The sequence below is a fragment of the Triplophysa dalaica genome, chromosome 6 (genome assembly GCF_015846415.1).
Source record: "Triplophysa dalaica isolate WHDGS20190420 chromosome 6, ASM1584641v1, whole genome shotgun sequence".
In the NCBI taxonomy this organism is placed as follows: domain Eukaryota; kingdom Metazoa; phylum Chordata; class Actinopteri; order Cypriniformes; family Nemacheilidae; genus Triplophysa; species Triplophysa dalaica.
This window is the reverse complement of record NC_079547.1, coordinates 6,327,774-6,341,775: the sequence shown is the minus strand read 5'-3', so window position 1 is coordinate 6,341,775 and position 14,002 is coordinate 6,327,774. Positions and strand designations below refer to the sequence as shown.

General features: G+C 37.9%; 2 protein-coding genes across 3 annotated transcripts; one reads left to right on the top strand and one right to left on the bottom strand.

Moving 5' to 3' along the window:
* Positions 1-11: 11 nt before the first annotated feature.
* dnpep (aspartyl aminopeptidase) lies at positions 12-6,297 on the bottom strand. The gene is made up of 15 exons (XM_056749901.1): positions 6,217-6,297; positions 5,859-5,955; positions 5,353-5,441; positions 4,946-5,059; positions 4,390-4,515; positions 4,140-4,264; positions 3,607-3,691; positions 2,439-2,546; positions 2,011-2,088; positions 1,817-1,897; positions 1,567-1,727; positions 1,402-1,441; positions 1,208-1,309; positions 449-616; positions 12-298 (listed from the first exon to the last, which is right to left on the bottom strand). The coding sequence occupies exons 2-15, from the start codon at positions 5,938-5,940 to the stop codon at positions 248-250; spliced, it is 1,410 nt and encodes a 469-aa protein (XP_056605879.1). The 5' UTR covers positions 5,941-5,955; positions 6,217-6,297; the 3' UTR covers positions 12-247.
* Positions 6,298-7,992: 1,695 nt separating this feature from the next.
* desmb (desmin b) lies at positions 7,993-13,994 on the top strand. Of its 2 annotated transcripts, none has more exons than XM_056749899.1 (9): positions 7,993-10,014; positions 11,351-11,411; positions 11,735-11,830; positions 12,069-12,230; positions 12,377-12,502; positions 12,585-12,805; positions 12,971-13,014; positions 13,312-13,400; positions 13,581-13,994. In XM_056749899.1, the coding sequence occupies exons 1-9, from the start codon at positions 9,263-9,265 to the stop codon at positions 13,620-13,622; spliced, it is 1,593 nt and encodes a 530-aa protein (XP_056605877.1). In that variant the 5' UTR covers positions 7,993-9,262; the 3' UTR covers positions 13,623-13,994. The 2 variants fall into 2 exon arrangements, with proteins under 2 accessions (XP_056605877.1, XP_056605878.1); XM_056749900.1 differs by having other exon boundaries at positions 13,312-13,419.
* The last annotated feature ends 8 nt before the right edge of the window (positions 13,995-14,002 follow it).

Sequence of the window (14,002 nt, the reverse complement as noted above, 5' to 3'; positions counted from 1 at the left end):
ACACCAGTCAATAAGTTTTAATTGATTTTATTAACAAGTTAACCAAGTACAGAACATGGTCATACTGTTGAAGTGCTACAAGTTTACAAAAGAACAAACTCCTGTTCCACCGTGTGTTACAGACTTTGATAAATGGACAGATGATAATGCTGAGAAAATGAATGAGAATGTAAAAGACTGGTATTGATTTCTCTATTAACAACGTCCATTAATCCATCCATGCGGTTGTAGCGAGTCCATCCACTGTCTAGTCAACAGATACCAAGCTTCGTACTAAGGGGAAGTGCTCAAAAAAACCCTGCATTTTACAACAGACAAAACAGAGAAACGGTTAAACATATATTAGACAACTCCTACTATTGCCATATTCAAGGTTGAATCGCCCTTTTTTCACTTTTTCTTTTAATCTGAGCATTAACATGAACGTTTAAGGTCAGCTGGTGTTTACCTTAAAGAGTGTGGTGGTCTGAAGAACCCCAGAAGTGCAGCACATCTCTCGAATGGAGTGCATGGCTAGCTGTGGCGCTCCGAGATCCAGAACTGCCATTCCTAACCGAGCAGCTAAAATTGGCCCGATTGTTGTTCCACAAGGACTGTCATTTCTAACCATCACATCCTAGTAAAAACACGAAGGTATGCATGAAATATTTTTTCCCAGCATCTCATGGGTGTAATAGTGTAGGACTACCCATTCCACACTATCAGTTTGAACAGTGCATACAAACAGAGATCATGGTGTCCCCGGTAACCAAGGACCAATTTTTCTGTATATTCATACTGTTCTTTTTCCTCGGCTGCACTCCTTTGTTTATAAATCCTACACAGTCAGCCTGTTGCTATCCACACTGTTCATGTGTTTAGATGGTACAGTATGTGGAGAGATTTCACACTTAAAACCATCAGTAAACACTCTCAATATCTACCTTCAGTACAAACAGATGCAGGACATTAACATTGGAGTTGTGTTGCTTACTCCACTTCTTTACAGGGGTTATGCTTCATATAATTATTTGGTCACTTTGAAGATATGCGCTGCGAAACATCCGGCAAGATCCATTTTCATCCATCATGTTTGAATAATTTTCCTAATAATTAACAATTACAGGGACTCAGTGAGCAAAATACTTCCAATTTCATTGTGGCCATTGGAGGGATAGATGATGAAGTGGAATATAATAAAATAAAAGATGGCATGTATTCTACTGACCTGTAAAGGTACGCCCACTTTTCCAGCGATCTCTCGTAATATTGCAGCGGTTACAGCAGTGGTGGCGTAGCGCTGGTTACTGTTAAACTTTATGACTGGTCCCTGTTCCAGGACACAGAGTGAGATCGATTCAGGGGATTGGATTTTACTGCGGCTTTCATGAATATGTAAAGGAAGGGCTTTGTGACTAGTACCTTATGAAAAGCAGGTCTGTGGTTCTCCTCGTGTTTCTCTCTGTAATACGAACATTCATATCACTTATCAAACTTAAACACACCGAAAACAATATGTGATGTCGATAATAGTAAGGTTAAGTGTCACCATAGAAACAAAAAAATTTGCCATAGAGATGGACTGACTGGTAGTTAGGGTGTGTGGCATGGGCCATGTCTGCACTGATCATGTAGGACAGCGGCACGGCCTGCTGAAAGGCAGTCAGGTTGTCAGGCGTTGAAGCCAAGCGTCGCAGAATCAACTCGGTAAGGTTCGACTGGGCTCCCTGAGCACTCTCCGAGCCCACCTACGGATCAATCCAGAATTCAAAAATATTTAAGTTGAAAGGCTAAGAAAAGACAGATTAAGGATCTAAATTTGATTATAGAGTCACACCTCTTCGTTGTCATAAAGGGACACTATACGGATGTTTGTGTCTTTAGCTAGAGAATCAGGTGTGCTGGAATCCATTAGAGCCTGGCGGAGGAGACACAGTCATGCATTAATTATTCATCATCACTTTTAAGTGTATGTGGCAGCATGATCGGTTGAATATTCAATAACATGTTGTTTTCCGTGTTTGATCATACCGTGAGGGCACAGAAACAACTGTGCAGGTTGTCCAGACGAGGAGAGAAGATAAATTCCTCAAAGACACCTCCTAGTGCCTGCACAACACAATGACATAAAAACTGACTACTTCATGACTAATGGGCAGACATCACTGGCGCGAACCCACCTGACAGATATTTTATGTGTAAATTATATGGAAATAAGGGCCAAAAGAGCTCTCAGCCTTATTCCTTTGAGATTCTCTAGTAATGTTTTATTCTACTAATGGCCCGCACTTATTCCTAGACTCGCTGTATCATTCATAGGTGGCCTTTTCTTCACTTTGGTTAAAATATTCAAGCAATCCTGTTTGCTGAGCAGTAACGTATAATGCATACTAATTCACTTTATGTCAGCACGATTAGTATTTAAAACCAGAAAGCAAAAACTAGACAAAGGGACTTACACCAGGCTGTGTGTCAGCCAGACAGAGTTCAAAGTCCAGTAGAGCATCTGGCTCGACCCCAAGCTGTCCACACAGCATCTGGATCACAGCAGGCTGATGCTTCTCTGCCTGAACACATGCACAAAACAGCAGAGTCAAATGCTTATACATAAAGTATCTGTATCTTTACAGTTTCTGTAAATATTTTATTATATCTTTTCATGTAACAACACTGAAGAAATGACCCTTCGCTACAATGTAAAGTAGTGAGTGTAAAGCATGTATAACAGTGTAAATTTGCTGTCCCCTCAAAATAACTCAACACACAACCATTAATGTCTAAACCGATAGCAACAAAAGTGAGTACACCCCTAAGTGAAAATGTCCAAATTGGGCCCAGTTAGCCATTTTCCCTCCACGGTGTCATGTGATTCGTTAGTGTTACAAGGTCTCAGGTGTGAGACCTTGCCTTACAGTCAAGCATGGTGGTGGGAGTGTCATGGTCTGGGGCTGCATGAGTGCTGCCGGCACTGGGTAGCTACAGTTCATTGAGGGAACCATGAATGCCTACATGCCCTTTGACATACTGAAGCAGAGCATGATTCCCTCCCTTCGGAGACTCGGCTGCAGGGCAGTATTCTAACATGATAACGACCCCAAAAGACGCAGAGGGTAAAGGTGAAGACCTAAACCCTATTGAGCATCTGTGGGGCATCCTCATACAGAAGGTAGAGGAGCGCAAAGTCTCTAACATCCACCAGCTCTGTGTTGTCGTCATTGAGGATTTGAAGAGGACTCCAGTGGCAACCTGTGAAGCTCTGGTCAACTCCATGCCCAAGAGGATTAAGGCATTGCTTGAAAATAATGGTGGCCTTCCAAAATATTGACACTTTGGGCCCAATTTGGACATGTTCACTTAGGGATGTACTCACTTTTGATGCCAGCGGTTTAGACATTAATGGCTGTGTGTTGAGTTATTTTGAGTGGACAGCAAATTTACACTGAAGAAATTACACTTTGCTACAATGTAATGCTTGTACAACAGTGTTGTCACATGAAAAGATACCATAAAATATTTACACAAATGTGAGGGGTGTACTCAATTCTGTGTGATACTGTGTAAAGCATTAATAGCATGTTTAGGTTATAAACAACACAAATAAAATGGGTATGTATTAGCTGCTCTTACTGTGGTTGTTGCATTAGAGGCATCTCCAGAGGCAACACATCCTGTTTCCAGCTCCTCCTGTATGGCAGTGGCCAGTAAAGGTGTTCTAGAATAAACAAATGTCAATGAATAGTCAAAATGTGTTCAAATTTCTTGTCATTAGTATGCCTCTAAACAAGGTTTTCAACCACTTTAAAGCCAAGGAAACAGACAAGGAACTCTCGCTTTTTATGTCTGACCTATAATCACAAGCCTATAGACCACTTCACACAATGATAACTGGTCCATAAGCAATGCCAGTTTTATTTTTTTAATCCTACATTTATAATTAAATCTTAAAGATATTTAATTGACATTTTAATTTTGTTGTAAATGTACTACCGGTTGCATTTCGTTCAAAGCTTTTTGCAGTTCTTGAGCTACATTTGTTAATTTAGCTGAACTTTAGCTCAGATTGTAATTAACATAACATTGTGTTTTGCATAGCTGGTTTAAGACCAAGTGTGGAAATTCGATACTGAAAACCATAAAATTGTTCCTCTTTTAGTGCTTACAGGTGGTTTTCCTTGTTAGGTCCAAAAGAGTCATTAATGTCCCTCTGCAGGTGAATGGCCAGGTGAGGGATCCTGAGGATGGGGCGAGGAACGTGAACCAGACGCTGCACCAGCTTGCCCTCACTCTGTACAAAGACACACAAAACATAATTAAAGCTACAGCCAATTAACTGAAATAAACCTGGCTTAGTATTATGTTGCTTTTAAATCACTTTCTGACCACTGAGTAAAGTACATGACATAGGTTTACCTTAACCATGACACGTCCCGCAATGGTCAGATCACGATCAAACCACGTGTTCCAGATGCCACCTCCATAACACTCCACTCCTACCTGCAGGAAGCCTAACTTTGTCTTCTTAGAGCGTGGCTTGACCTAAAGAGACAAATATTTAGAGCTACTGTTTGACAATTGTACCACCAATTCTGTATTTGTAGCGTTGTGTTGTTAATATACTACAGTATACAGTTGGAATTCAACCAGAATGCATTTTTCACCGAAAAATTAGGACATTTTTATTCCAGCTCTTGATCACTAAGTGTCGCTATAACCATATATTTTGCATTGAACAAGTGTCACGTCATGTTTTCATGAGTGTTTAAGAAGAATTCAAACATAACTTGCTCTGTCTGCACTTTTTCCCAGACTGTGCTTTTGTTTTCTGCATAACTTATATGAGAATAATTAGTAAGGTAATATACCAGTTAAATCGGAATATTTATAACTTCCATGTATAACTATGATATACTGTGAAAAATTTGATTTGATTTTTGTCAAAGCCCTTAGAGTATAAAGTTGCACTCACCCTCAAACATGGACTATCCGTATGAGCACCAATCATGGAAAAACCATTCCCAGGTTTGTAGAGCCCCCCTACAGCAAAAGCAATAATGGTGGAGTAATTCCTGGTCACAAAATACTGTGTGATAAAAAGATTATAGTGAATTTAAAGTAAGATAGGATGCATTGATATTTTTGTCCATTCTGTGTAAAAGAAACACAATGTATATCTCAAGGTCTTAAAAAAGTTGGAATATAAATGAATAAGATTTTTTTATTTAAACACTTCTGACTATTCATAATTTAGACAATTTATATTGCATTTATGGATGTTATTACAAATACTCAATCCAATTACCTTGAACTCACTTTCTTTTCTGTGTTAACATGTCAGTGGTATAAAACTGGTCCCAAACAAGCACACATACGCACCTTGTTTGCAGGTTTAATTTCCCAGTGTTCAGCCTCCTTAAGCTCCTTGAAACCAGCATTCAGCAGGAGAGATTTACATTCATCCACCACTGAAGAGTACAGATAACATAACAGAACATGACCATGACCAGAAGAAGGACCAATGGGATGAAAACAATAAAACTCTTGCTTCATAATTGTGATCCTGGGCAAAAGTGAACATTCATCAGTTATGAAGCTATCTACTCTATCTAGAAGTCTATTAGCCTGTAAGGAACAATGTCCATGACACCCTTATCTTGTCTGACACGTGTATAAAGTTACCCATATTAATCAACAAAGTGTTTAACCATCTGACAAAACATCCAAGCACAACTAATGCACTGGGGCTGTAACTTAATAAAGATTTTGTGTATCTCACACTATACGACTAGGTTTATGGATTTCTGAATTCAAACCGATTATTTTTCAATGCTGACAGTTCAAGAATAGGAAAGGATTGCAGTGCCGTCCTGATTCATTCTTACCGTGATATGGAGAGACTCCTTTATTGACAAATTTCAGAAACTCTTTGGCAGCTGCCTGCACGGCTTCTTTGGAGCTTTGCATGTTTAAAAATACAGACTGCGATAAACAAAAGAGGAACCGTAAATAACACGAGACAGCACAGCAGTCACATTTACAAATACATTCGTTATAGCAAGAAAAAGTTCAGCAGACGTATAACGTTATCATGCTTTAGTTCCTAACTTCTAGAATGACAAACGTAATATTTTAATGATAAACTAAGACCCACTGCATGCAGAAAACATACAACAAGCACACAACCGGTAACTATTATATAACATAAACCTTTAAAGAGCACAAGCTAATACCAAAACTCACTCGAGGGGAATGAAAATCTTTGCACAGTGTCAGAGCAGCAATGGTCAAGTGACTTGACAACCTTCTTCTTCTTCTTTTTGCTTTAATGGCGGTTGGCAAAATAGCTTAGCGGTGCATTACTGCCACCCACTGGACTGATAGTGAATCATTTCACTTAGACCAGTGATTTGTTTGCTGTTGCCCACTAATAGATTAAGAAACTTGAGCTATACTGAAGCTCCTCTCACAAATGCCTGTGTAACTATCTACTGTACAAACACTGCATTGGGAGATATAATATTCTCAGTGTAAATGTTTACACACACGTTTCTATCACTAAACAAATTCCTATATAATATAACACCATTTTTTAAATGTGGTAATTCCAATCTATCCACGTACAGAAGCAAATGCCAACTCGGGCTGAAGGTAAAAATCAATATCACAAATCACTGTTTTATGATTTTTTAAAACTACTGCTTATTTTCATGTGTATTTATTTTGTTTGCCCAGACCCGGTCAAAAAGAGAACCACATGTACATGAAACTGCTAGATTTTAACCCTTAGTGATATGTGGAGTCAACATGTTCATGACTTTTTATGTTGTGCCGTGTTTTCATTCAGTCATGGAACACGAGTGAAATGTCATCGCTTCTACATGAATAATAATGGGGCAACATCTGATAGCGAAAGGTCAAGCTCTAATTAAAGCAGTTTCCTTTAACTTCTCCTGTTGCCATGGATTTACAGACACATCTGCTCTGAGCTTTAAACATGATCATTAAATTTTGGCTAAAGTGGTCCAATCACTGCTCATGTATCTTTAGCTTGTACTTTGTTTAAATTTAATGATGACATTTGAGGTAAACCGGTTGAATAAAAATGTCGAAAATGATGTTTCTAAAATGGAGAAAATGACAAATTAATCCATTCCAATCAAATGTTTGTGTTTATGCAATATGTGTGGCATGTATATTTATGTGTATAAGCCATAAATATACAAACATACAGTACATGTATATATTTAAGAAATAAGTGTAATATGTATTTATACTTACACTTAATAATAATTATTTGAAAATATTAATATTAATATATTTACAGTCAAATCAAAATTTATTCAGACACCTTCAACATTTCTCGCATGATCACAGTTTATTCACTATAGTTTAGAAAATGGTAATAAGTTAAATTGTCAGAACAAATTTACTTGTTAATGTCAGATAACTTTGATAGAAATTATACATGTAATAAATGTAATAACCTTTAATAAATTAGGTTGAATAGTTGTTAGCTGTCAAATTATGTACACAATTATAATACCAGTTTAGGGCGACCAATTGCAGTAATTATTTTGTTCAATCTGTGGTGTAAAAAGGGCCCATTAGCAATAGAAGAAGAAACACTTAGCCTAAGCAAAGCACGGTTAGGTCAAAGTGTCTGAATAATCTTTGGTCAATTGGCCAATTTTTTTATCAGTTTTAATGGTACTCTACTGTATGAATAATTATTGTGTATAGCCTAATATGTCACAGTTAACTTAATTTTGCTATCCTCACTAGCTTAAGCGAAACTAGTAAAAAAAGCCAAAATTATATATGGTGTCTGAATAATCATTTGTTTGACTGTATTCAAGTGTATATTATTTACATGCATGTGTTTGCATTTATATATACTGTACATATAAATATACACAACACACACACATATATTATATAAACACATTTATTTAAGGGAAATGATTAACCGCGATTACAATTTGACAACACTAAAAATAACATTATATAACACAATATTCATATTATTTTAAATCACAATTTAGTAAACCTTTTTTTTTAAACTAAAATCTAACCAACCAAACAATACAAAACATAAAAAAACAAAATCATCTCTATTTATTATAAAAATAAATAATATTTGATGTCTTGCTCAGAGACTTTATTTAGACCTTATTTAGAGCTGAGAGAGAGAGAGAGAGAGAGAGAGAGAGATAGAGGGGATGACTAAACAAAACAAAAGTGGGAGAGCAGAAGAAGAGAAGTGTTTATATCTGCTGTCACCTGTGGTCTCCCTCTTCCACCAGTTGAGAACTTCCAGAGAAGCTTTTGTGATGACAGAATTCCAGAACTCTTACACTTCCTATAAAAAGCTTTGACATAAACCTTCAGCAGCCACTGGAGACAAACCATTTAAAAATGCATTTGCCTTTTTTGATCACAGGGTGGAAAAAGAGCATCTAGAAACAAACTTTGCCGGATACTCTGATTATACATTATACATTCATCACCCATTCATTTTTTTTACGAATGTGCTACTTCACTACTGTTTGTGTTTGTATAATCACCCAACACTAAATGATGTAAAGATAGAATATTGTTCATCTGCATGCTCAGACTTTGTTGTAAAGGTATCCAACAGCTGGGCTACTTCAATAGTGACATATTTATGACATGACAAATTCTATTATCAATAATGAGGCCATGAGTTTACCAGAAGAAGCACACCATGATCTCCCCTCCTTTCCAGAGATACTACACATTCATATCCTACCACCTCTACTGTTCGTGCCTTTCCTTTTTAAGGCAGATTAGACCAACCATCTCTGCCGGCCTGTTCATTAGCCACAAGTGCCGCTCTAACAAGGTGAAAATGTCATATTTTCTCAAGCTATTGTCAGCGCATTTACAAATTGCAGAGCAATGCAATGACATCAATGGTGGTAATATAGGAAAACACAGACCGAATGCGATTCAAATTTGGATTGAATAAACTTTATGGATTTGTTATTTCAAAAGAGGCCCTTGGCTTCTTGAGCTTTAAGAGATCACTAAAAAATAAATAAAACTCTGCCATAATTTACTTGGTCACATTCCAAATCTGTTTGACTTTGACGTCTTTCATAGAACACAAAATGGTTATGCAGAAAATTAGGGATCAAATTGCCCAGGCTTACAGTTCAATTTGACTGTAAATTTTAAGAAATCTTATCAAATCTGTCATCTTGTATCAAGAATTAAGACAGCTTGGGTGTGAGTTAAAGAGAAAGGATGGGAGAATTGATTTCAGATGGGGGTGGGTTGGACAAGATGGCATGAGTGGAGCTATAGAACTTTGGGGTGGTTTGAGAGGGAGGGAACAAGAGGGATTAATCTACAAATAGCCACACACATCCATGCCCTTCGCTCCCTTCTATCTCTGTCTTCTCCGCAGGGTCTGTGCTTGTCTGCTCTGTGGTCCACCATGAGCCACTCTTACGCCTCCTCAGCATCCTCTTCATACCGCCGAGCATTCGGCAGTGGTCCAGTTTACCACACACCACCCATGTCCCGTGCCGTCTTCGGTCGAGCTTCTGCCGGAGGGTCTGGTGGCTCTCGGGTCAGCTCCAGAGTCTATGAACTTAAGTCCACCTCTTCGTCTCCGGGATTCTCCAATTACCGAGCTTCTTCCTACAGTATGCCCAACCTGTCTATGGGCTATACCCGCTCCGGTGGAATGGGAGAGACACTGGACTTCAGCCTGGCCGACGCGATCAACCAAGAGTTTCTCCAAACTCGCACCAATGAGAAAGTTGAGCTGCAGCACCTTAATGATCGCTTTGTCAACTACATCGAGAAGGTCCGCATGCTGGAGCAGCAGAACCAGACTCTGGTGATTGAGGTGGAGCGGTTGAAGGGGCGGGAGCCCACGCGCATCGCCGACCTGTACGAGGACGAGATGAGGGAAATGAGGAGAGAGATTGAAGTGGTGACCAATCAGAGATCTCGTTTTGAGGTTGAACGTGACAACCTGGCTGATGACCTACAGAAGTTGAAAATGAGGTAAAACTGTAACACAAAACAACGAGAAAAGGCATAAGCATTACAGAGAAATGGATAAAATATTTGCATTTGTTTAAAACATGCACATATTTGTATTGTGTTGTTGACGCCGCATCCCACTTTTGATTTTCATATGTGGTACAAACACACACTTTACATAACCATTCTGAGTCATTCAGTGGCAGCAGGGGAATAAACGTGATCTCACAAACACTCGGCTATGCTGCAGAAAACTCTTTCTGACAGCACTAACACTCAGCTGGGGCGCCAGAAATAATAGTAAAATAACATAAAAAATAGTTTCTTTGTTTTCCTTGAAAATTTGTGGTATTTTCTGTAATTTGACAGTTTTTGACTGTATTTCAAAAATTGACTGTAAAAACTGTAAAAAAATTTAATGGAATTTTCTGGCAGCTGGGGCACCAGAAATATACTGTAAAAAATCCCGTAAATTACGTGTTTTTAAAAATCTGTAAAAAATACTGTAAAATTAAGATTTTTTTACAGTGTACTTGTCAAAATGTATTAACAAAAGTTATTTCTTTCATAAACACTAGAAAACAAGATTTGAGTACTTAGAGTAAAAAAATAGTCTCTAAAACACCATCATATATGTACTCTTAAATAAAATGTAAAATGTTTACAATATATTTTTTGTTCTAATCAATTCAGTTGAAATATTTTGTTTGGAAAACCAGCCAAAAAACACAAGAAAATGATTTGCCCTTAACTATTTAATATTAGAAGAAAAACCACTCATTCAAATGAATCTCCTAAACAAATGTGAATGCACATTAGCAGCTAAATATATTTGGAAGATCAATATGTATTTTTATCTTTGATTTCATGTGATTTTTTTTGTTCAGGTGATGATTCTATAAGAGACTATGTACTTTATTTCCTGAATAAAAATTTCAATGTAATTTAAGTATTTAAATAATCCAAGAAAAAACTGATATAAAGAATAAGAGTATTAATGTAATTGATTTGGTATGACAGAAATATATTACAGGTCACTGTAGAGGTTAAATTTGTTCATAACTAAGTACTTAGAACTAGCTTTACCAATTTAAGGGAGGATTTAAACTATTAACTATTATGAACTAAAATGTGCTAAATTGCTGTCTTTCCAAATACATTCGTTACAATAGAGAAGCTCTGCTTCCCATTCAGGAGTTAGTCAGCCTAAATGAATTTGGCCACACTCCACCTTCTAGCAAGAAAATTTGTGTAAGTGTCAGAGGTTGCCGTACACCTCTTGTCTAAAAAAGGGAAGGAATGAGGTTGGCTGTAACAATATATATCTATGTCAAACCATCTCCATTTTTTGCTGCAGGCTTCAGGAGGAGATCGCACTCAGGGAGGAAGCAGAGAATAATCTGACCGCTTTCAGAGCAGTAAGTCCCCTGAAACAGTCTTTCCAACCCTTTGTTGTCTTATGTACCATAGTGAACTAAGTTAGTTAAAAAATAATTAAAAGTTCAAATGGGATATTAAAAAGTATAGTTATATGTACTCTTGGTATATTTGGAATAACATGGCTTGACATTAAAAATACACGGGTAACAGACAATTGCGCTTATCAACCACATGGGGGAACCGTGAGCAAAATTTCTATGGTGATGCTTTAAGTCCTTCGGACCATACTAGATTTTTCTCATGAATTATGAACATTTTAAAATGATGTCGTTTTATTATATGGTACTACTTTCACTCTCAGGACGTGGATGCTGCCACCCTGGCCCGCCTGGATCTGGAAAGACGTATTGAGACCCTCCAGGAAGAGATTGCATTCCTCAAGAAGATCCATGAGGAGGTCAACAAATTCAACTAACACTTTTGCATGCGCTGTTACATGTTCTGCCTGTTAGTACCCTCACACACAAACTCTTCACAACTTGTGATCAGCCTGTGTTGAAAGCTCCATAAATTCTTGGAGACTTCACTATTTAAATCAAAATACAGTTCTGCCTATAGACCTATTATTATCATCAAAGCTGTGCTGCTTTGTTATATACAAGCCACATGAACACAAGACTTCTCTTCATGTGCAGGAAATCCGGGAATTGCAGGCACAGATGCAAGAGACCCAAGTCCAGATCCAGATGGACATGTCTAAACCAGATCTGACAGCTGCCTTAAGAGACATTCGGGCTCAATATGAGGGCATCGCTGCAAAGAATATAGCAGAGGCTGAGGACTGGTACAAGTCAAAGGTTTGAAAAATAGGAAATAAATCAGATGAATGATGCAAAAGGTTAAATCACAACTGCTATTGAATAAATTCAGAATGATATTGCTTTGCAGGTTGCATCTTGGAACGAGAACAAAACTTGTAAATCTTTGTCCATCTTTTCACCAGGTGTCAGACCTAAACCAAGCAGTGAGCAAGAACAACGAGGCTCTCAAACAGGCCAAGCTGGAGAGCATGGAGTTCAGACACCAGATCCAGTCCTACACCTGTGAGATCGACTCCCTCAAGGGCACTGTGCGTTCATATGTTGGGTCTATCTGATGTGAATATAACTGGTTGTTTTTGTCTGGGTTTCAACTCTATCTCTCCTCTATAGAACGAATCTCTCATGAGGCAGATGAGAGATATGGAGGACCGTCATGGTCGGGAGGCAGGCACTTTTCAGGATAACATCGCCAGGCTGGAGGCGGAGATTGCTAACATGAAGGACGAGATGGCACGTCACCTACGAGAATACCAGGATCTGCTCAATGTTAAGATGGCCCTGGATGTGGAGATTGCCACCTACAGGAAACTGCTGGAGGGAGAGGAGAGCAGGTACAAATATGGAATACAATAAAAAGATATGAAAAGGGTGTTCAGTTTTACGCAGATAAAGACTAAAAGTTGTGCCTTTTTTTATTGGTAGTCCATGCAGATAAACATATTCTTCTATAAAACATAATTTTTCCTTCCTCCTGTCTTCTTCTCTGTTCTTAAAAGGATTGTGATGCCCATGCAGGCCTATTCTACAATAAGCTTTAGAGGTAAGTGGAAAACAATTGCGTCTACCCAAAGTGGCCACAGGGAGGCGTTTCGGCACACAAATCGGTCGATTTTTTGTGGTTATTTTTTGATGACTTGTATATGCTTTTTAAATACTTTTGTCTTCAGGTAAATGGCAAGATTTTATAAGGATAATTTATTTTTAATAAACAAAAATTAAAGACCCGGGGGCGAGCGTATTATAACAGAAGAGTTTGAATGAACAAACATTGCAGTTCAACGTCATTTTAGGGGTTTTATCTTCATCAAATAATATGTTTTATCTATTTTATTTAAAGAAACGAGTCCAGAGCACCATCACAGAGCCTCTGAGATGCACACGAAGAAATCCGTCCTCATCAAGACCATTGAGACACGTGACGGAGAGGTGTGATGCACGCGAATGGGTTTGATTTTTATCAGTGTTTTAATAGATTTATCTAAATCATTACTTTTCAATTCATTCACGATATTTGTAAAAACATCATCAATCTCTACATTCTATGCAAAATTGTATTTTGTGCAAAAGTTTTATATATTTTTTTAATCCGTTTACTGCCCCCTATAGGTGGTGAGCGAGTCTACGCAGCACCAGCAAGACGTCATATAAACGCCTTAACTTCTTTCTGCAAGCCAAAGAATCAAGACAAAATAAAAGCTTTAGGACAGTTAATCATTCTGTACTTTTCTCATTTTTCACATCTTAGTAATAAGAGCACATTTGCATGAGTGGGATGAGAGGAAGTCAGTTTCCTCTCAAATCTGTACTTGTAATGAGCTCAATTTCCTGTCTAGTTGGAATGATGGAAGATAGATGGGTTTTCTCTCAAATATAAATAAAGCTAAAGAAGGAACGACAGAAGTTAGAAAATATGTAAGAAAATAAAGAATGGGAGGTTGGTGTGGAGAAGACAGAGGCAGAAAACAGAGCAAGCTGACATAAAGGGAGTAAAGTTTAAAGATGGTTGCAAGCATAACAAAGAATAAACT

Bases quoted from the DNA above. Each gene is read 5' to 3' on its own strand.
- dnpep (XM_056749901.1), bottom strand. From the start codon at position 5,940: ATGCAAAGCTCCAAAGAAGCCGTGCAGGCAGCTGCCAAAGAGTTTCTG. The intron at 2,547-3,606 runs GTAAGAGCAGCT...GCATGTGTTCAG, and splicing joins CCTCTAATGCAACAACCACA to GCAGAGAAGCATCAGCCTGC. The intron at 617-1,207 runs GTCAGTAGAATA...TGTTTTTACTAG, and splicing joins AAGTGGGCGTACCTTTACAG to GATGTGATGGTTAGAAATGA.
- desmb (XM_056749899.1), top strand. From the start codon at position 9,263: ATGGGGGTGGGTTGGACAAGATGGCATGAGTGGAGCTATAGAACTTTG. The intron at 11,831-12,068 runs GTCAACAAATTC...CTTCATGTGCAG, and splicing joins TCAAGAAGATCCATGAGGAG to GAAATCCGGGAATTGCAGGC. The intron at 13,015-13,311 runs GTAAGTGGAAAA...TTTTATTTAAAG, and splicing joins TTCTACAATAAGCTTTAGAG to AAACGAGTCCAGAGCACCAT.